The sequence below is a fragment of the Volvox carteri genome (genome assembly GCF_000143455.1).
Source record: "Volvox carteri f. nagariensis unplaced genomic scaffold VOLCAscaffold_32, whole genome shotgun sequence".
In the NCBI taxonomy this organism is placed as follows: Eukaryota; Viridiplantae; Chlorophyta; class Chlorophyceae; order Chlamydomonadales; family Volvocaceae; genus Volvox; species Volvox carteri.
In genome coordinates, this window is record NW_003307575.1 from 1073993 (window position 1) to 1094555 (window position 20563).

Here is a 20563-nt window from a genome sequence, read left to right on the forward strand (position 1 = left end):
GTCTCGCCGTCGGCCGCCTCGCCGTCGGCCGCCTCGCCGTCGGCCGCCTCGCCGTCAGCTTTCAGCGTTTCCACGTCACGGTTTGTCGTACCTCCGGTGAGTCACGCGCTAGTTAAACGCATCCCTTGTCTGTGCGATGCATTTCCTTGTTGACGTTGCCTTATGTACGTCATTGTACAATTTTGCAGGGCGTTACGTCTTGTTCGTTAGTTGGTTGTAAAGCGCTGTTGTCTGTTGTGGTTTTTTAAGGTTGTGCCGCATGCGACGTGCTTGTGCAGTCTTATTTTGTTTGCATCATAAAGCAGATCATGGCCGGGCAGCAGATCAGCAGCTGATAGGTAAAACAGCAGATCAGCAAACATCTAGGAAAGACAGCAAACTAGACCAGCTTACCGGCTTTTAGCAGCACGTGTGCCGTGGTGTGGTGTGTTGTGCTGCATGACAATGTAACTATTTTGTAAGTGTCAATTTGTAAGATTCTATGATTCATAATTCATATTGCATCCTGAATAAATTAATAATATTTTACTCATGAATATTTCCTTGAAGCATTAGATATAAATGTTTTGTCAAGTAAATGTATTGTTTATTATTGATTGTAATGTATATTAAACTAAATTTGTGTTCAATGTGTTGTCGTTACGTGATGCTCCCGACGTCGGCGTGTCGTCCCCAGCGGGATCATTGTAGGGCGCTTTGTTGGGGCTGTGCCGGGCAACATGAGAATCGTAGCACATCAGGGCGTAACCTTTCGACCCTCTCACGTCGCTGAACGCATCTAATCCCGTTGTGCTCCTTGCTGCTACACAACTTGCTTGCCCACAAGCACCTCGGAGCATGACCTTGCCGTGGCAATCGCTGTCGTTTTCTCGCCGACGGCGAGGTCGCCAGCGACCTCTCGCCGTCGCCGTCGGCGCCTTGCCGTCGGCCGCCTTGCTGTCGGCGTCTCGCCGTCGGCGTCTCGCCGTCGGCGTCTCGCCGTCGGCGTCTCGCCGTCGGCGTCTCGCCGTCGGCGCCTTGCCGTCGGCGTCTTGCCGTCGGCGCCTTGCCGTCGGCGTCTCGAGCGTGTAGGGAGTACGGCATGAAGGTCTTTCCCCGTATGTTCACTGCGTGGATGCCACTTTGTGTCCGTTCGTGATGTAGTGATGTCGTACATACGTTCGGAGCAAAGTTTCTTGCTGTGGGTGTTTCGTGGCGCGGTATTTTCTCCTGTTATGCCGGCAAGCAGCAACAGCAGCAGCGACAGCAAAAGCACAAAGGCAGCAAACTGCAAAGATAAGTTCAGCAAACACAGATAGAAGCTGCAAAGCCGGCCGATGGTTATTGTTGCGGTGTTCAGTGGCTTGTATTTGTGCGCAATTGTATGTATGTATGTTTGTATGTAGGGCACGCGCGTGTGCGTGTGTAAGTGTGTATAGGTGTGTGCAAGAGGGTGTGTGCGTTTGTGCATGCGCGCACGCGTATACGTATGTGTATGTGTGAGGGTGCTACTGTTTTTACTTGTGATGGAGAATTCGAGACTGCCCGCGATCCGCCTGTGTGCTTATTAGTATGTTTCTGCATTTTGTGCGCAGCTGCTCATGTTGTTTTGCCGTGCAAAGTCTGTGCTCGTTGCGTCCCCTGCTAGCTGATTAACAGCGTGTGTGTGTGTGTGTGTGTATTTCCCCGCCCACCTCCCGCCCGATCCCCCCGCCGGTCTGAGCGAGCCTGGGCGAGGACTTCCAACAGGACAACATGTATCGGCGCGACGAGCCGTCGCCACCGCCGTACATCGCCGTACATCGCCGTCATGTGTGAGAATGTAAGTACGAGAGGGGCCTCGTTTCACACGTCCCCATGCCGTCCTGCAACGCTTTGCCATAGCATGTCGGATTTGGGATGCCGGATTTGGATTGCCGACCACCAATCAATCTGCATCATCAACCCTTTGTTGTGGTATGCATGATGGCATGGCATGGTCGAGGGTCGTTTGGTTCCATGTCTTGAGTTTTGTTAATATCTGAATTGGCGAATTCGGCCACTCCGAAACCGTTTCGTAGTGTGTATGCAACCCCGTCATCCCCGCCCGAATCCCCTGATCACTCGCTGCAACAACACCTGCCGGGTCTGGGCCGCCACCGTCATTTTCACCATCAGCATCACCGTCGACGTGGAAGACATGCCATTTTGATCGCCGTCGGCGTCTTGCCGTCGGCGTTTTGACGTCACGGGGTGTCGTACCACCGGTGAGTCTAAGCTATACTTAAATGCATGCCTTGTCTGTGCAGTGCAGTTCCTTGTTAACGTTGCCGTAAGTACGTCATTGTACAATTTTGCAGTGCGTCACGTCTTGTTCGTTAGTTTTTTGTAAAGCACTGTCTGTTGTGGTTTTTTGTTGTTGTGCCGCATGCGACGTCGGCGTCTCGCCATGGACGTCTCGCCGTGGACGTCTCGCCGTGGACGTCTCGCCGTCGGTGTCTTGCCATGGACGTCTCGCCGTGGACGTCTCGCCATGGACGTCTCGCCGTCGGCGTCTCACTGTCGGTGTCTTGCCGTTGGCATCTTTTAGTTCTTGTCGTGCATTTCCCTCCCCGGCCGCCGCTGCGGCTCTTCTCCTCTGGGCTTGCTGCCACCGCGACCTTTTTGCGGTGCATTTCCCTCCCCGGCCGCCGCTGCGGCTCTTCTCCTCTGGGCTTGCTGCCACCGCGACCTTTTTGCGGTGCATTTCCCTCCCCGGCCGCCGCTGCGGCTCTTCTCCTCTGGCTTGCTGCCACCGCGACCTTTTTGTCGTGCATTTCCCTCCCCGGCCGCCGCTGCGGCTCTTCTCCTCTGGGCTTGCTGCCACCGCGACCTTTTTGCGGTGCATTTCCCTCCCCGGCCGCCGCTGCGGCTCTTCTCCTCTGGGCTTGCTGCCACCGCGACCTTTTTGCGGTGCATTTCCCTCCCCGGCCGCCGCTGCGGCTCTTCTCCTCTGGCTTGCTGCCACCGCGACCTTTTTGCGGTGCATTTCCCTCCCTGGCCGCCGCTGCGGCTCTTCTCCTCTGGCTTGCTGCCACCGCGACCTTTTTGCGGTGCATTTCCCTCCCCGGCCGCCGCTGTGGCTCTTCTCCTCTGGCTTGCTGCCACCGCGACCTTTTTGCGGTGCATTTCCCTCCCCGGCCGCCGCTGCGGCTCTTCTCCTCTGGCTTGCTGCCACCGCGACCTTTTTGCGGTGCATTTCCCTCCCTGGCCGCCGCTGCGGCTCTTCTCCTCTGGGCTTGCTGCCACCGCGACCTTTTTGCGGTGCATTTCCCTTCCCGGCCGCCGCTGCGGCGTCTTCTCCTCTGGCTTGCTGCCACCGCGACCTTTTTGCGGTGCATTTCCCTCCCCGGCCGCCGCTGCGGCTCTTCTCCTCTGGCTTGCTGCCACCGCGACCTTTTTGCGGTGCATTTCCCTCCCCGGCCGCCGCTGCGGCTCTTCTCCTCTGGCTTCCTGCCACCGCGACCTTTTTGCGGTGCATTTCCCTCCCCGGCCGCCGCTGTGGCTCTTCTCCTCTGGGCTTGCTGCCACCGCGACCTTTTTGCGGTGCATTTCCCTCCCCGGCCGCCGCTGCGGCTCTTCTCCTCTGGGCTTGCTGCCACCGCGACCTTTTTGCGGTGCATTTCCCTCCCCGGCCGCCGCTGCGGCTCTTCTCCTCTGGCTTGCTGCCACCGCGACCTTTTTGCGGTGCATTTCCCTCCCCGGCCGCCGCTGCGGCTCTTCTCCTCTGGCTTGCTGCCACCGCGACCTTTTTGCGGTGCATTTCCCTCCCCGGCCGCCGCTGCGGCTCTTCTCCTCTGGGCTTGCTGCCACCGCGACCTTTTTGCGGTGCATTTCCCTCCCCGGCCGCCGCTGCGGCTCTTCTCCTCTGGCTTGCTGCCACCGCGACCTTTTTGCGGTGCATTTCCCTCCCCGGCCGCCGCTGCGGCTCTTCTCCTCTGGCTTGCTGCCACCGCGACCTTTTTGCGGTGCATTTCCCTCCCCGGCCGCCGCTGTGGCTCTTCTCCTCTGGGCTTGCTGCCACCGCGACCTTTTTGCGGTGCATTTCCCTCCCCGGCCGCCGCTGCGGCTCTTCTCCTCTGGCTTGCTGCCACCGCGACCTTTTTGCGGTGCATTTCCCTCCCCGGCCGCCGCTGCGGCTCTTCTCCTCTGGCTTCCTGCCACCGCGACCTTTTTGCGGTGCATTTCCCTCCCCGGCCGCCGCTGTGGCTCTTCTCCTCTGGGCTTGCTGCCACCGCGACCTTTTTGCGGTGCATTTCCCTCCCCGGCCGCCGCTGTGGCTCTTCTCCTATGGGCTTGCTGCCACCGCGACCTTTTTGCGGTGCATTTCCTTCCCCGGCCGCCGCTGTGGCTCTTCTCCTCTGGGCTTGCTGCCACCGCGACCTTTTTGCGGTGCATTTCCCTCCCCGGCCGCCGCTGCGGCTCTTCTCCTCTGGCTTCCTGCCACCGCGACCTTTTTGCGGTGCATTTCCCTCCCCGGCCGCCGCTGTGGCTCTTCTCCTCTGGGCTTGCTGCCACCGCGACCTTTTTGCGGTGCATTTCCCTCCCCGGCCGCCGCTGCGGCTCTTCTCCTCTGGCTTGCTGCCACCGCGGCCTTTTTCCTGTACTCTCATCGCTGCAGCACATTGCTGTTCTTGCGGTGCATTTCCCTCCCCTGCCGCCGCTGCGGCTCTTCACCTCTGGGATTGCTGCCACCGCGGCTTTTTCCTTTCCTCTCATCACCCTTCTGCTTTCAAACTACCGTGCACAAAAGAAAGATGAAAAGGGAGACATCCTTGCTCAAACCACGACATTCGTTGCAAACGGAAGGACTAGTTCAAAGCAGGAAAATAAGGGAGTCCAAAGATATGGAGGATCGGGTCGAGAAATATGGTTGTCATGGTGGAAGTTGTCCGTTGGAGATATGTTTGGTTGGAAGAGGTTGGCAGATGTTGATCCAGTTGGTGGACAGTTGGTGGTGACCGGCCGGTTTTATTGTCGTCGCTGGGTTTTGTGGATGGTAGCTAGCGTTATCTAACCAGCCAGCAGCTGCAGCCAGTTATATTGCCTAAATGGGCTACGCTATGCAGCTATCAGCCAGCAGCCAACAACCAGCATCAGCGAGTGTGCGCGTGTCACGGCTGTTGCCGCGCGTGTACAGTCTGTCGTGTTTTCGTTTGTGGTGCCCACAGCCCTGGTTGTGCACAATTGATTTTCATTTGTTTGGGGATTACCTAATTAAGGGGAGGCTACACCTTATTAAATAATAGATGAATAAATAAAGCTGAACCATGATATCTAATTCCGCTTTATTTATTTACTTATTTATTTACTCTGTTTTAAATATCTTATTATAGATTAGTAATGCGCCTCAGCCTAATAAGCTAAGGCGTGCATTAGGGTGTCGGGGTTGTAGAGGTTATGGGTTTTCCCAGGCCTTTGCACCTCCTGTCACCGTATTTTTACTTTTTTCATTATGTAGTCAGCAGCAGCAGCAGCAGCAGCAGCCGGCAGATCAGCAAGCAGCTGCAGCAGTGGCCATGGCCCGGGCCCTTTATCGCCAGGGTTTGCGGCAGCTTCCCTGGTGCCAGGACCCGAATGCAGGGTCGACTGGCTGCCGGGACTCGGGGCGTACGAGTCGTCCGGCCTGCCGGCACCCGCACGCAGGGGCCGGCCGTACTTTTATAACGCCCGTCTCAGGTGGGTGGATGGGTGGGCGGGCGACGTGGGTGTGGGTGTGGTGCGTACTTCGTGATTTGGGTTCAACTAGTGGTCGTGGAAAAAGGCCGCAGGGCCGCAGCGCACGTGTCGCAACGAGGCCTTGTAACTTTTGGGCAAAATAATGACATTTGGTGTTTTAACCCCCTCCCCCCCGTGTATGCTGCCCCCTTACCTATCCCCTCTGGCCGTTTCCCCCTTTATCACGCACCTCCTCTTCAGGTGCGGCTGGGGCATCAACCTGTGCGCCCCAGTGGCACCGAGCGGGCGTTGCTGAAGATGGGCCCGGCTGAGGTGGGTGCGGATGGGCTTGGGTTTTTGGTGCATGGGGTGTGCGTCGTGGGGACCAGCAGCGGTACCCTTGCTTGCAACTGTCACCTAATTATGTGTGTTAGTTGTGTCGTACTGCTAACCATATTTTGACCTCCCGCGCCCTTCCCCCGCCTTGTCCCTTTTCCTTCAGGTGCACTGCTGGGTGCAATTCCTCCGCACCCAGCTGCACCCAGCCGGGCGCCGCCGCTGCTGGCCAGTTGGCTGGCGGCGGCGGCGGCGGCGGCGGCATATAGCCGCAACTATCAACTGCTGTAAAGGCCATCGGCATCATCGGCATCATGATCATCATGATCATCATCATCGTCATCATTATAATCATGGTCATCATCATCAGTTGCCGCCATTCTTGTTGGCTTGATAACTTGTTGGCTGCATGCAGCGCCAACTACGAGCAATGACCGAACGAATGGTGTCGTACAATAAACGCCATACCGGCCGTATAACGGTTAATAATAAAAATATCAATAAGTGGCGAATACAGCAGTTCTGTAAACGATCGAGTGATCAACGTTAATAATGACCAACGGTTTCGGTTGGACGGTCAAATGGAATCAATGCAGCACGAGGACTTGCGCAACTGAACTTCCAGTAATGGGCCCATGCAAAATGATCTGGGAGGTACCTGGGCGGATGCTGTCGGGGCCTGGGGTGGCCGGGCGATGTGCGTTTTGGGGTTTTGCTTAGCACAATGCGATTGGGGGGCATGGCCTGGCATGATGCGATTTGGGGGACATGGCCTGGCATGATGCGGTTTGGGGGGCATCGCCTTGCACAACGCGATTTGGGGTGCATGGCCTGGCATGATGCGGATTTGGGGGGCATGGCCTGGCATGATGCGGTTGGGGGGGCATGGCCTGGCACATTGCGATTTGGGGGGCATGGCCTGGCATGATGCGATTTGGGGGGCATGGCCTGGCACAATGCGATTTGGGGGGCATCGCCTGGCATAACGCGATTTGGGGTGCATGGCCTGGCATGATGCGGTTCGGGGGGCATGGCCTGGCATGATGCGGTTGGGGGGCATGGCCTGGCACAATGCGATTTGGGGGGCATGGCCTGGCATGATGCGATTGGGGGGCATGGCCTGGCACATTGCGATTTGGGGGGCAGGCCTGGCATGATGCGATTTGGGGGGCATGGCCTGGCATGATGCGGTTCGGGGGGCATGGCCTGGCATGATGCGGTTTGGGGTGCATGGCCTGGCATGATGCGGTTTGGGGGGCATGGCCTGGCATGATGCGGTTGGGGGGCATGGCCTGGCACAATGCGATTTGGGGGGCATGGCCTGGCACAATGCGATTTGGGGGGCATGGCCTGGCATGATGCGGTTCGGGGGGCATGGCCTGGCATGATGCGGTTTGGGGGCATGGCCTGGCATGATGCGGTTCGGGGGGCATGGCCTGGCATGATGCGGTTGGGGGGCATGGCCTGGCACAATGCGATTTGGGGGGCATGGCCTGGCATGATGCGATTCGGGGGCATGGCCTGGCATGATGCGGGTTTGGGGGCATGGCCTGGCATGATGCGGTTTGGGGGAAATGGCCTGGCATGGTGCGGTTTGGGGGATGGCCTGGCATGATGCGGTTTGGGGGGCATGGCCTTGCACAATGCGATTGGGGGGCATGGCCTGGCACAATGCGATTTGGGGGGCATCGCCTGGCACAACGCGATTTGGGGTGCATGGCCTGGCATGATGCGGTTCGGGGGATGGCCTGGCATGATGCGGGTTTGGGGGGCATGGCCTTGCACAACGCGATTCGGGGTGCATGGCCTGGCATGGTGCGGTTTGGGGGACATGGCTTGGCATAGTGCGGTTTGGGGGACATGGCCTGGCATGATGCGGGTTGGGGGACATGGCCTGGCACAATTTGGTTTGTGGGCTTGCATGGACGGATGCTCTTGTGGGGATTGTGGCATAATGCCGTTCGGAGGTTGCATGGAAGAGTTCGATTTGGGACGTACGTGAGGCGCCTCAGCACGGTATCGTGCACGGTAAGTCTGGGCCGCAAGCATAGGGGTTTGACTGCTGTTCGCGCTTAAATGCAACCGTTAGTCGTTGGAATCCGCATGTTTAACCGTGTCACCTTTACTTGTGCAGGGTCTCCTCTCCGCAGACATTGTGTTTAAAGCTCTGAAGGACTGCGCGGCCTCAGATCCAACGAGGCTGCGACGTACGTGAGGCGCCTCAGCACGGTATCGTGCACGGTAAGTCTGGGCCGCAAGCATAGGGTTTTGACTGCTGTTCGCGCTTAAATGCAACCGTTAGTCGTTGGAATCCGCATGTTTAACCGTGTCATCTTTACTTGTGCAGGGTCTCCTCTCCGCAGACATTGTGTTTAAAGCTCTGAAGGACTGCGCGGCCTCACATCCAACGAGGCTGCGACGTACGTGAGGCGCCTCAGCACGGTATCGTGCACGGTAAGTCTGGGCCGCAAGCATAGGGTTTTGACTGCTGTTCGCGCTTAAATGCAACCGTTAGTCGTTGGAATCCGCATGTTTAACCGTGTCATCTTTACTTGTGCAGGGTCTCCTCTCCGCAGACATTGTGTTTAAAGCTCTGAAGGACTGCGCGGCCTCAGATCCAACGAGGCTGCGACGTACGTGAGGCGCCTCAGCACGGTATCGTGCACGGTAAGTCTGGGCCGCAAGCATAGGGTTTTGACTGCTGTTCGCGCTTAAATGCAACCGTTAGTCGTTGGAATCCGCATGTTTAACCGTGTCATCTTTACTTGTGCAGGGTCTCCTCTCCGCAGACATTGTGTTTAAAGCTCTGAAGGACTGCGCGGCCTCACATCCAACGAGGCTGCGACGTACGTGAGGCGCCTCAGCACGGTATCGTGCACGGTAAGTCTGGGCCGCAAGCATAGGGTTTTGACTGCTGTTCGCGCTTAAATGCAACCGTTAGTCGTTGGAATCCGCATGTTTAACCGTGTCATCTTTACTTGTGCAGGGTCTCCTCTCCGCAGACATTGTGTTTAAAGCTCTGAAGGACTGCGCGGCCTCACATCCAACGAGGCTGCGACGTACGTGAGGCGCCTCAGCACGGTATCGTGCACGGTAAGTCTGGGCCGCAAGCATAGGGTTTTGACTGCTGTTCGCGCTTAAATGCAACCGTTAGTCGTTGGAATCCGCATGTTTAACCGTGTCATCTTTACTTGTGCAGGGTCTTCACTCCATTTTGTGGAGCCCGCGCCAATAACCAAACTATGTTGGTCAGTGTCACAAGAGGACGCTTCATTATAGCAGGCTTCCCAACTGTTTGCTTTTGCCATATTTTTGGGCTTTGCGTTTCACATGGCGATTGGCGTTGCGAACGATACCCGCTTATTGGTCGGATAGGTCATGATTTAATTGGAGGAGGGGGTAGCTTCGTCTGCAAAGCAATTTGCACACACTGCTCCCTACCGCGCAGGGGGAACTGTCAATTAGCAGCGCCCACATGCGCTTTGCTCCTCAAGCCCTGCACCGGTGTGCGTGTCAGTTATTTTGTTGTGCGCCCCCGTGCGGTTCGTTATCTTATTGTTATGCGGCTTACGTCTACCCCTACGACTTGGCATTCACTTTTGGGGACTTGATGAACAAGCACGCGTGCATTTTTATTGGCCTGGCTTTCTTCGTGGCGCTGGCGTAATCAGTTTATCAGTTTAGGCTTAGGAAAGAGACAGTTTCAAGGTTTGTTCCAATTCCCCCTTGTGGGGTCATCCCTTGACGGTGCCTACGGACGATCAGAGTCAAACTGCCAGCTGTCTTTCGGTCAGAAGACCCAATTTTTTTCGCCATCTGCTCATCACCTGTGGCAAGAGCACAATCCGCTCTCATTACGACCTCATGATTCGTACGTACGTACGGCCGCACAGGATCCAGTAACAGACCCATCAAGCGATACCCATATGCCGCCACAACACCATGCACCGATGCTATGTGGGAGGTTACCTTGCACAATGTGGTCCATGGAGGTTGCATGGACGAATCCTAATTGTGAGGTTTCGTGACGTAATGTGGTTCTTGGTTGGTATGGCCTGTTGCTTTTGAGGGGTTACCTGGCACAATGCGGTTGGGGGGTTTGCATGGACAAATGCTTTTGGGGGTTTTCCTGGCGGCGTTGAAGTCTCCCGCCGCCTAGGCCTCGCCGGTAATTTCTTCGGACTGCAGTGTAAGGGCCCTTGGCAGCTGGTCTCCCCGCTTCCCGTCTCTACCATTCCCAGCACGGTCAGCAAGCACGTCAGAATCGGCAGAGCCACGAGAATACAGTTAAGGGTCGGCGCTTCACTTGGGATTCGTTTGTCTGATGTGCCCCAAATTCAGTTCGACTCTGCACAGCTTTCTGTCTACCAACGTTTTCGTTCGTCCGCCTCCTGCCCGTGCTCGAGAGTATCTGTCGCACTACTTGAATTGCAAGAGCATCGCACCACATTCAACATCAGGTGGTTTTCGTACGTACCACGCTGTTCGATGTTGCTGCCGCGATAGGGAAGCGACGCTCTGCTGGGTTAACTGGTCCTGTCGAGTTCTGGTACGACCCTCCGGTATCTGCTCCTGATGCTGACGTCGCTCCCTCCTTCGCCTTTCTCCGTTTCTAAAGGTTTATCTATGAGGTTTCGAGGTAAAGAGTGCCAGTCCGATGCCTCCATTCTTATCGACACTGGGAACTTCATGACTTCAGCCCTTTTAAGTGCAGTTTTGCTCGTGGGTCACATGGGTTTGGCGATTCAACCGGATCCGGGTTTTTTAATGTGAACTTCGAGAATGCCGAGTGACAAATCCATATGGTCCAGGAGCAGCGCGCGTCCATGTGGACGGTGGTAGGGGCCAGGAGCCTAACTAAGCTTCTGCTGTACTGTGAGCTGTCACAGAGGCCACTACAATTATGTTTTGGAAAGTCGGGCACCCAGTGTTACAGAGCTTTTGTCGCTGACCTGCCTGGCACTTGGCCGCACAATGTTGGGCCAGCAAGGCCAGTCACAACCTTTCTTACCAGCTTGGTTGTAAGCCCCCCGGCTGATTTGCGTGGGGATGATCTGTTGGTACATTATGCCCTGCCCTCAACCTGCCCCAGGGAAGGGGAAGCATCCTGAGGGATTTTGTGAAGAGGAATGTTCAAGCAGCTATGTCTACAGTAATTTACGGAAAAGCTTTTCACGGAGCTCACATCGATACAACTCAGGCATCAGGTTCTCATATCGCGGCTCAATGTTAAAAACACACACGCACACACACACACACACACACACGCAGTTGCCCACAGCGCAGCGCACTTCTATCCGGGCTCTGGATACCATCTACGCATCTTGTTGGAGAATCCTCCACGGTTTATTTACTGGAAAAGGCACTAGTATACGTCGCTCGACTACGGAGCTCGCATTCGTGCACCAACACATGTTGGCCCGCTCCCGTGTCGCGGTTAGCAGTCGAAACGCGGCCGCTGCTACATGGCCGGCATCAACGAGATCGTGCATCCACATGCAGAACCACATGGGGTTCAAACCCTAAGGCATGTTCGGGGAACACATCGGCATGGCATCATCATCATTGCCTCGCGTTTCCCCCGGGTCTTTTAGCCATAGTAGTCGAAACGCTGCCGTTGTCGAAACAAATCGTACCCACATGATGATGAAAAGCGCAAACCAAACAGCCGAGAGAGGTGCATGCGAGCGGTGCACCCGGCCCCCTCCCTCGACCGCTCCCTGGCCCCGCAAGGGTAGCGGACTCGGCGCCTCGTTATCACCTTACCGGCCCTTCACAGCTTCCCTCCTTCCCGCCTCCTCCTCTTTGCTCGCAAACCTTATTACTGCGAGACACCTATAACGACGATTAGTGCTACATTTATAAACAGCTGCTATTGCGCATGGCTGTTATTTATTCTCGCTGCTTCCGAAACGCCGACCGATACAATGGGTTAGTTATAAAAGAAGGTGCATATATAATAGCGGCCGAGACTAAGCCAAGGAAGGGCTTCTAGTTGAATCTCGTTGACTTCAAAATTCCCCACACCACACCAGGAGCCGCGATGATGAAGACCTGACTCGTGAGGCCGCACACCTGTGTCCTTGCTTGCTTGCATCAGCGACCCAGCTTCCACGGATGGGGATGGCCCCGTCGTGAGTCGAGTAAGTGCGTGCCGCCCACGGCCTACACATACACCACGCGGGCCCGGCAGCAGAAGTGCCGGGCCAAGAAGGCCTAGTCGAGTCCTCCGCCCAAGACCGGTGTTTATCAACACAACCATTGCAGTAGCGCAGCTCAGCAGCTCAGCACCTCCCACACGCCTTTTGATAACCAATCACTCATCATAGCGGAGGCGCGGAGGGCGGCGTCATCTTTCTTTTTGCCTCTCGATCCCCCTCTCCATGCCCCTGCTGTCACAGCCCCGCAGTTCCTTCTCGCCTTCGCAACCTACCAACCAAGTAAAGTCCCTTTTAGTCCATATGCCCCCGCCTAGCCGAAGAGAAGACATTGACGATAAACAAATTCACCTTCCTCCCCTGCGCGCACTCCCCCTACCCCCTCGCTGCCCACACTTTCCTTCGATCCCCTGGCCTGGGGATCGAAGGAAAGTGTGGGGACGATGGCGCCGCGGACGGCTTTTGGCACGTTACGTCACCCAGCGGCAGGCTTCATCGCCCCAGCCTCGTTGGCAGGCAGCTACTGATGTGCGGGCCAGAGGCCCCGCGGTGCCGGCGGCAAAGAGCGGCCGCGGCCTGCGGGAGGTCCAGGACGCCGTGCGGCATCCGCTTGCGGCACGCCTGCTCCGACCACAGCCTAGCGCGGACCACAGCCTAGCGCGGACCACAGCCTAGCGCGGACCACAGCCTAGCGCGGACCACAGCCTAGCGCGGACCACAGCCTAGCGCGGACCACAGCCTAGCGCGGACCACAGCCTAGCGCGGACCACAGCCTAGCGCGGACCACAGCCTAGCGCGGACCACAGCCTAGCGCGGACCACAGCCTAGCGCGGACCACAGCCTAGCGCGGACCACAGCCTAGCGCGGACCACAGCCTAGCGCGGACCACAGCCTAGCGCGGCGAGGGCAACCCTGCCCAGCAGCAGCCGCGTGCAGGGCCGCAGCGGCCCGCGCACAGCGCGCGACCCCGCGCACGGAAGCTGCACTTCGCAGGCGCCACGCTCAGAGCGGCGCGCTTGCGGAAAACCAGGGGTGGCACAGCGCTTCTACTGCAGAAGGGCGTGAGGCCGCCGCGCTCGCCGTCAGCTGCGCCTTGAGCTCCACGCACTGCGCGCCCAGTGAGAGGATATCGCAATTCTCTATCAGCCGCCCAACAAGCTGCACGTCCGACGCGGTTGTGTACATGCCGCGCTCGTCCAGGGTGTCGTCCGTCCAGCAGGCGGCGTGGAAGCTGCCCTCGCCAGCCGTCTGCGCCGGCGGCCGCGCCACGGACTCCAGGTCCGACAGCATCCACGAGCCCTGGTAGTTGAGGGTGAACAAAGCACTCTGACTGACGTCTCACACCGCACTGAGCTTTTTGCTCGCGTGGACGTGCACGCGGGCCCCCGGGGCGGCATGATGTGCCGCACACGCACTCGGCATTAATCTACGCCCAGCCAGCCAGCAGCTGCGTCCCCAAAGCACGTGCACGTGCGTGCCTCGCGAGAAGGTCCCAAGCGCCTGCCTGATGCGCGCTGCCTGCTCAGCAGACAGACCTACCTGGCCTATCCACAGCACGTTCTCCCTGCAATGCAAGATGCAATGCCACGTAGTCAGATGGGGCGTAATGCAACATCATGCGGTGCAGGGCCAGCTAGGGGGTCTGTCTATCAGACCGATTCGACTGGTTGAAATCTATCGACCCACCAGCGGATGTCGCGGTGCACGTAGCCGGCCTCGTGTAGCGCAGCGACGCCGCGCAGCACGTCCTGGATCGCCCGCCGCAGCTCGCCCTCGTTCGCGGGGCGCCGGTGACTACCCAGGGGCGCCAGGGTCACCTTGTACGTGCCCTTGCGCTCGCTGAGGGTCGGCCCTTCAGTGGCGTGGATGAGGCCTGCAGCGCGGCGGGTCGCGCTGGGAGGGACACCGAAGTGGACCACCGTGGGGAGGTGAGCCTCAGCCAAGATATGACGGCGCGGGCCCGCAGACATGGAGGACTGACGGCGCGGGCCCGCAGACATGGAGGACTGTTACAACAACTAAGTGCTACGTGCGCGGAGGTGCTTGCCCCTGTGAGCCCGCAGGTTGGTCATGGTCATTGCTGCAAGGGTCTGGGAGCTGCACCTACCCATACACGTTGGCCAGGTCGTCGTACTCGACACCCTTGTTGTTGCTGGCGAAGTTTTCGATTCTCTTGACGACCCTGAAGACGGTAAGGATTATAAATGATCATCTTTGAATGCATCACAGTGCGGGGTGCTTACGCGTGATGTGGGTGTGGCTGCTGCGCCTACCGGTCCGTGAGGATCGTGATCGTGGTACCGTGCGAGCGCTCGAGCACAGCCCCAACGGTCACGGGGTACGGCGGCAGCAGCGGCCGCAAGCACCAGCACAGCAGGCGGAAGAGGTTGGCCACGTGGTGCGCCACCTCGACACGATCGGCGACCTGAGTGAGCAAGCGACGGGGCATCAAACAAGCGAGTGATCACCAGAGGACACCGGGTTGCTAAAAGCAGGCGAGCCCACAGGAACGCACCACAGAACGCACCACAGGAACGCACCACGGAAAGATCGAATCGCTTGCTGATGCTGACAGGCTGCTGAGGCTGGCTCTTGAGCAGGGCGTAGAACTGCGTGGACCATAATCGAAATAGATTATAGACTGCGGTGAGTACTGAGGCACAGCACTTGCAGGCACTGCACTCACTCTAATAAGTACTCACTTGGAGCTGGGATCCCGCAGTCGCATAGCACGGCAGATACGGCAGGTTGCCGAAAGCAATTGGCGACCACACATGCCCTGTTGAGTATCACAGCGCATAGACCTCAACTCGAAAAGAAGTGACCAAAGTCAACAATGAATGAATATGAATCAGCTCACCCATTTTGTAGCCAAGCTTATCCACAGCGAGTCTCAAGTCGCGGCTTATCGCCATGACCTCCCCCTGCGCACCAGGCACACAATGTCCATAGAGTAGGCACGCAAAGTCCATCATGTAGGTGCCTCACAGCTGTCTTCAACCCAGGTAGGTGCCAGCTCACCTTGAACACGAGCGTGTCGTCCACCCAGAGGCAAAAATCTGGGCGCAGGAGTCCGCACGTTACTCCCGAACTGTCCGACGTGTCATGATCCAGGCGGTGAGGCAGCAGCCCTGCAAACGAGCGTTCATGGCCAGGAAGGGCTCAAGGCAGGGGTGTCGGCTCGCGGCAAGAGGATGGCATGCGTGCCGCACCTGTCAGGTCCTGTAGTTCCGCAAATAGGGCGTCGATGAGCCGACCCAAATTCACAGCGAGCGAAATCTCCGATTCGCTAGGAGGCCCGGGCCTGAGCGCCGTGAATACCGTGGCCGACAAGGTGAACGCCCCAGGGGTCGCCTCCACCAGGTGCAGCACGCGGTGGCAGCCCACATCGTAGCGCAGCCGGTCGTAAGTGACCGGATCCAGCGGCAGCGGCCTGCCCAGCGGCTGCTCCAGCCAGCGCCGAAGTTCGGCAGCAGTTGCGGGCGGCGGTGTCTCGGGGTCGCCCGCAAGCATCGCCAGTGCCACCTCAGCGCTTCGGTCTGCATTCGTTTATTGACGATGGACATGCAAGACTGGCCGGCACACATAGGCAAGCGCAGGTCCGAATGCGGCAGGGCCCAGAGCCCGCGGGTTAGCAAGTATGGGCGCACCGAAATTTATTGACGCACCGTCGAGAACTCCTCCAGGTGCAACCGCTGTGCCTGCAAGGGCGGCGGGGATGCCACAAGCACGATGGCCGCATTCTGCTGCCGGTTCCCAGCGCTACAGCCAACCCCCACCCTCGTGGAAATACAGCAGAGTTAGGCACAACAGGTCCCCCTGAGACTGCAGCGTCTTGGTCGCGGGCGCGTACAACTACCCTGATACGCATTCGGATAGCTATTATCGGTCGGTCGGTCGCCATCGGGACAGCCACGGTGCAGCCACAGCTAGTCCCCAACTGCCCGCACGCGCTGCGCTCCATTCTGCTGCCTGGTCTCAACCAACCGCATGCCAATCCCCACCCAGCAGCCTCGAGGAAAGATGCTCACCAGCAGCAGCCGTCAGCGACCCTGCAGGGAAAGGCAAGCACAACGGATCCCGGTGAGACTGCAGCTTCAAGGTCGCGGGCAAACAACTACCCTGATACGCATTATAGCACACCCATACCAAGTGAGCCTCAACAGTTCACGCGGAAAGTCACTCACCGGCAGCCGCAGACTCCGCGCGGCCTGGAGGGGGAAGCAAAACAGGACAAACATCCTCAGAGAGTACTTGAGCTCGGACAAACCCAAACAACCCCAACCCGCTGTGAGGACTCAGCGGTCAGCAGCCGGGCAGTCGGTGCAACGTGAACGCCGATGTGAACGCACAGCCAGCCTACTCCGCTCCCCGCTCCGGGCTTGCGCTCAGGTTCCCCAGCAAGCTCTTCGGAACCAAGCCTCCCGCATACCGCAACGCGCAACAAGAATCCCAAGCACACTTTCAGGATATTCATCGGTTGGTCGGTCAATCGGACGCCAGGGCACATCCTTCCGCGTGATCATCCGACTGGATTATGCCTGCGACCTACCTTTAAGTATAAGGGCATCCACTAGCTTCAGCTGTTTGGCTGCTGTGCCACCGCGAAGTTGCACACGTTCAAGAGGTGTAGCCTTGCTAAAAGCTTCTGCAGCGGCCAGCTGCCAAGCCTCATCCTTGTCGAAAGCTTCCGAAAGACTGAGTACCAGCTGGGCATCCTGGGCGTCCTGATTCATTTCTCCGCGTTCAATCTCAGTCCGTCCTGATTAATTGCTCCGCGTTCAGTCCTAATCCCTCTCCATGAGCGTTGGCTGCCTCGTTAGTATGTGCCAGGGCAGACCTGCCCTGGTATGTGCTGCAGCTAGCTTTTGCAAAGGAGTAAAAAATGATGAATAGAGTAAATTGAGTTGAATGACTTGAACGGTCCGTCTCGGCGCAAATTATTTGGCAATGGCATTGGATGTTGGCATGGGCGCTGCGGATGGGGAAAATTGAAATACTGGTTCTCTTCATATAAGCGTGCTGCATATAGTATGAATAATTTGCTTTCAATGTCGCAAGCGGTGTATCGGTGTCATAGCCATTTGGGCCCATGTGCCCTCGCACCCCTTCTCACGCCTTGGGCAAATGTACTGCTTAAATTTGTGCTCTTGTACCAAACTTGGCCACTTGTCGGTGCTCGCTTGTGTGCCGGCGACGCCGCCCTTGTCCTCCTTCGGCGCGCGCAGGCCGCATCCGCGCCCAACTCAGACTGAGCCGCGCTGCGTCATCTATACCGATTGGAGGAGCCCAGCGGCGGACAACATCTGCTGCTGATATGTCGCGGTCGGGGAAGCTGGGGCTCCTGGACGGGTGGCGCCAGTTTTGCTGGCGCCAGGCACGTGGCATCCGTGCCTTCCCCTCGCGGTTACCGTATTAGGCGTGCTAATGAGCTGCGGGATATATAAGCTGGTGGTGAATGCCAGTAAGTGCTTGCGGTCTGTGAACGGCTAGGCTTGGACTGGGTTTGTGCCCTATGGTAGGTGTGCGACCGTTGGACTTTACGGCGGTGCCGGTGGCCTGCCCAACCATTCAACGCCTGGAGTTTATCAATTCCTTGATGACCGCCTAGCTTGGGCATGGTGTAGGTTGCCGCGGCCTTCGCAACTGGATAGTGGGCCAACTGGGTACTGGGCCGCCAAGCATGCACAGCGGCCGGGCGTACAGGCGGCGGTCGTGTTGGCTTGCCCCTTCCCCCTAGGGAAAGGGGCGGAGCCGTTAATGTTGCATCGAGTTCCAGGAGGGCCCTTGTCGGTTGCCAACCTCCAGAGCCCGCCAGAGCTCTCGCCATCCAGAGCCTGCCAGAGCCCGCCAGAGGCCTGTGCAGATCCCTCCAGAGGCTGAGCGGCTCTGAAACAGCCTGTGTCACAAACGCCAGACCACCCTAAAAGCCGTGAAGCGCTGGGAAAAAGCGTGCAACTGAAGTCAACTTTGGTGTTGGACCCGTACAACAGCACAGCGGCAGCAGGGGGGTTAGAATCTTCTGAAACAGACACCATGCCTCAAATAGAAAGATGTTGTGAAGACGTCCTCGCTGATTTGGACCTTCATGCGGATGGGGCGGCAGGGCGGGGTCGGATGCCGGGGCAGCTGCTGTCGGGGCGGCTGGCGTGGCGCACGAAACACACACGCTGCGGCCAATGCAGGGGCTGCTGCTTAGGCTGAAGTCCGCACTCGCTCCCTGAAAATGGTACAGGGCAATATGCGCGACCTGTACTTGACCCGCAAACTCACTGACACTTGCACGCAGCCTCGGACCGAACCTTGGTCGCTCCAAACGTCGGTGCGATATGCTTGAAGCGCTTGGCGTGCAGAGTTAGTTTTGAGCTCTTGGATAGATACCACCAGGAGATCACTCAGATGCTGAATACACAGAAAACCAGGGCTCGGGCGGTCTGTCGGAATAACGGCCAGAACCGATGGTGGACGACGGTCAGCAAACCTGCGGGTTAGCTGCCTAGGCAAGCCAAGATCAAAGCAATCAATGCAGTGATGGGAAGTCTGAGAGGGCTCGCTCGGGCGCTGGTAGGAAAGCGCCCTCACTCGCAACTGCCACACCGCCGGGCGAATGTCGGTACACACCGGTAGTCGCGGCGCACTTCCGACTCGGAGGCCTAGATGCGGTGCGGACAGACATAGTCCCTGCTGTATTGTACCGTGTGCAGCTCAGGCTCGCTGACGGCAAGGGACCAAATGGCAGACCAGAAGAGTTACAACCCTGCGCGGGGCGCGGGCACGCAGGGCTCACCCAGTGTGTGATTGTCGGCGCGTTAGCAGCGCGCGATGGACGCAGGTCCTCGACGGCGAAGCGGTCGGACGCGGAAGCTCCTGCTTGCCTCAGTTAGGCAAGGGGACGCAGCATCACGACACAACCTAAGTTGGGTTGGTGCCGGGAGGCAGAACAGAGTGCAATGGTTTGCCCCTAGGTTCTTGGTAAAACTCCTTCTTTAGGTTAGTGCGGAGCCGGTACTTATACTCCCGGCTAGCGGTTAGTACGGTGAGCGTTATAGCTCCCACTTGAACGGGCAGATCTCCGGAGGTGTTGGTTGAATCTCCGGCACGCTGCCAGACAGTCTGCAGTTAGCGGGCCGTACAACCTCCTTGGCCACAATGAAACAGTTATGAGCATTCGTGGGTTGCTTAAATGCATAGGGTCACATACGTTGCATCATATGGAACGTGTATGAGGGGGGTGGCTGGAGTTTGCGGGGGCGGAAGTTACTGATTTTACGGGTGCGGAGTCCAGCAGAGTGCCATGGAATGCAGGTACTGCGCACATGCAGGCACTTACGAACCAACGTGTCGGGCACAAACGACATTGCCGGTTGCCTGTTTCTTTCCAAAGACTGCACCGAAGAATGAAGGCAGGCCACCTCCACATCTATCAAATAATGCAGATAATAATGAGACGCCAATGTACGCTCTGCACGTACAGCAGGGCTGCATGCAATGTCATGCGGCTGCCACGAACCATGCCCTCATTGCTGCAGCTTCCCCTCCGGCCCACACAGAGTTGTGGGACACGCCGCCCGGGCTTCTCCACTCCACGCCATGTTCCGGCTCAGGGGCTAGAGCGTTCGTGCATCATCATGCACCAGGGACCCCTAGCCCCGCGAAGTTGTGCAGCCTCCTCCACAAAACCCGGTCACCGCCTCGGCCTTGGCGATCTCTAGTGGCTGCTGCGCTCCGTCTGCTGCGTCTTGTGGCCCTGCTGCATCTCTAGTGGCTAGAGCGTTCATGCATCATGCAAACATAACCTGCTGCCCCTCAAAGATGGGCAGCCGTGGTTACATGAACACCGTTTTTAGTTGCGTTTATGTCCGGTATGTTTGTTACAGCTGTGGCTCTCCCTCTGACCCGGGCCCGACACACGGCCGCCGCAGCAGCCTACCAGTCTCTCTTGGACTGGCGAGAGCGCCCTTGCACCGGCACTCGAAACCAAAGCCCTCGACAGTCAGGTCCCATAAAGCCTGGACTAGCCGCGATCGCGTGACGCCGCCGCGCTCTTCATGAGCAGCCGGACAGACGGTAAGGAAACAGCCCGCTACGTGCATAAATTAGACGACACACGCAGTAAACGAACATAAGACACAAGACTCTCAGCAGCCTCTAACTGTAGACACATAGTCCAGACCCCTTGCTGCATCTTTAACCTGCCTCACGTTGACGAAGACAAAGCCGGCGAGTACGCAAAAAGCCACCGCACTAAGCCCTACCAACTGGAGCTTAACCGCTGAGCACCAAAGAGCTACCGCGCGAGAACCAGACATACGCCCGCACTCAGGGCCTGGGCCAAAGTCTCACTCTCTCCCTCTCGCACACAAAAACATACACATACCTGGCACACTGCCGCTATGTTTCAGCGGACGCGGGTC

At 58.0% G+C, this 20563-nt stretch overlaps 2 protein-coding genes across 2 annotated transcripts; both read right to left on the reverse strand.

The window, feature by feature from the left end:
* Positions 1-2544: 2544 nt before the first annotated feature.
* Positions 2545-4610, reverse strand: VOLCADRAFT_63044 (uncharacterized protein; the record flags this gene model as incomplete). The annotated part of the gene is made up of 4 exons (XM_002952853.1): positions 2545-2869; positions 3112-3294; positions 3676-3855; positions 4522-4610. 4 exons carry the CDS (start codon positions 4608-4610, stop codon positions 2545-2547), a joined length of 777 nt encoding a protein of 258 aa, XP_002952899.1.
* An 8541-nt stretch (positions 4611-13151) lies between these two features.
* VOLCADRAFT_93603 (uncharacterized protein) lies at positions 13152-20242 on the reverse strand (the record flags this gene model as incomplete). Its single annotated transcript, XM_002952854.1, has 18 exons — positions 13152-13448; positions 13689-13713; positions 13836-14042; positions 14257-14331; positions 14423-14574; positions 14690-14758; positions 14852-14928; positions 15010-15073; positions 15171-15280; positions 15362-15688; positions 15818-15850; positions 16181-16201; positions 16337-16360; positions 16702-16743; positions 18732-18906; positions 18937-19016; positions 19480-19611; positions 20080-20242. 18 exons carry the CDS (start codon positions 20240-20242, stop codon positions 13152-13154), a joined length of 2073 nt encoding a protein of 690 aa, XP_002952900.1.
* Positions 20243-20563: the final 321 nt, after the last annotated feature.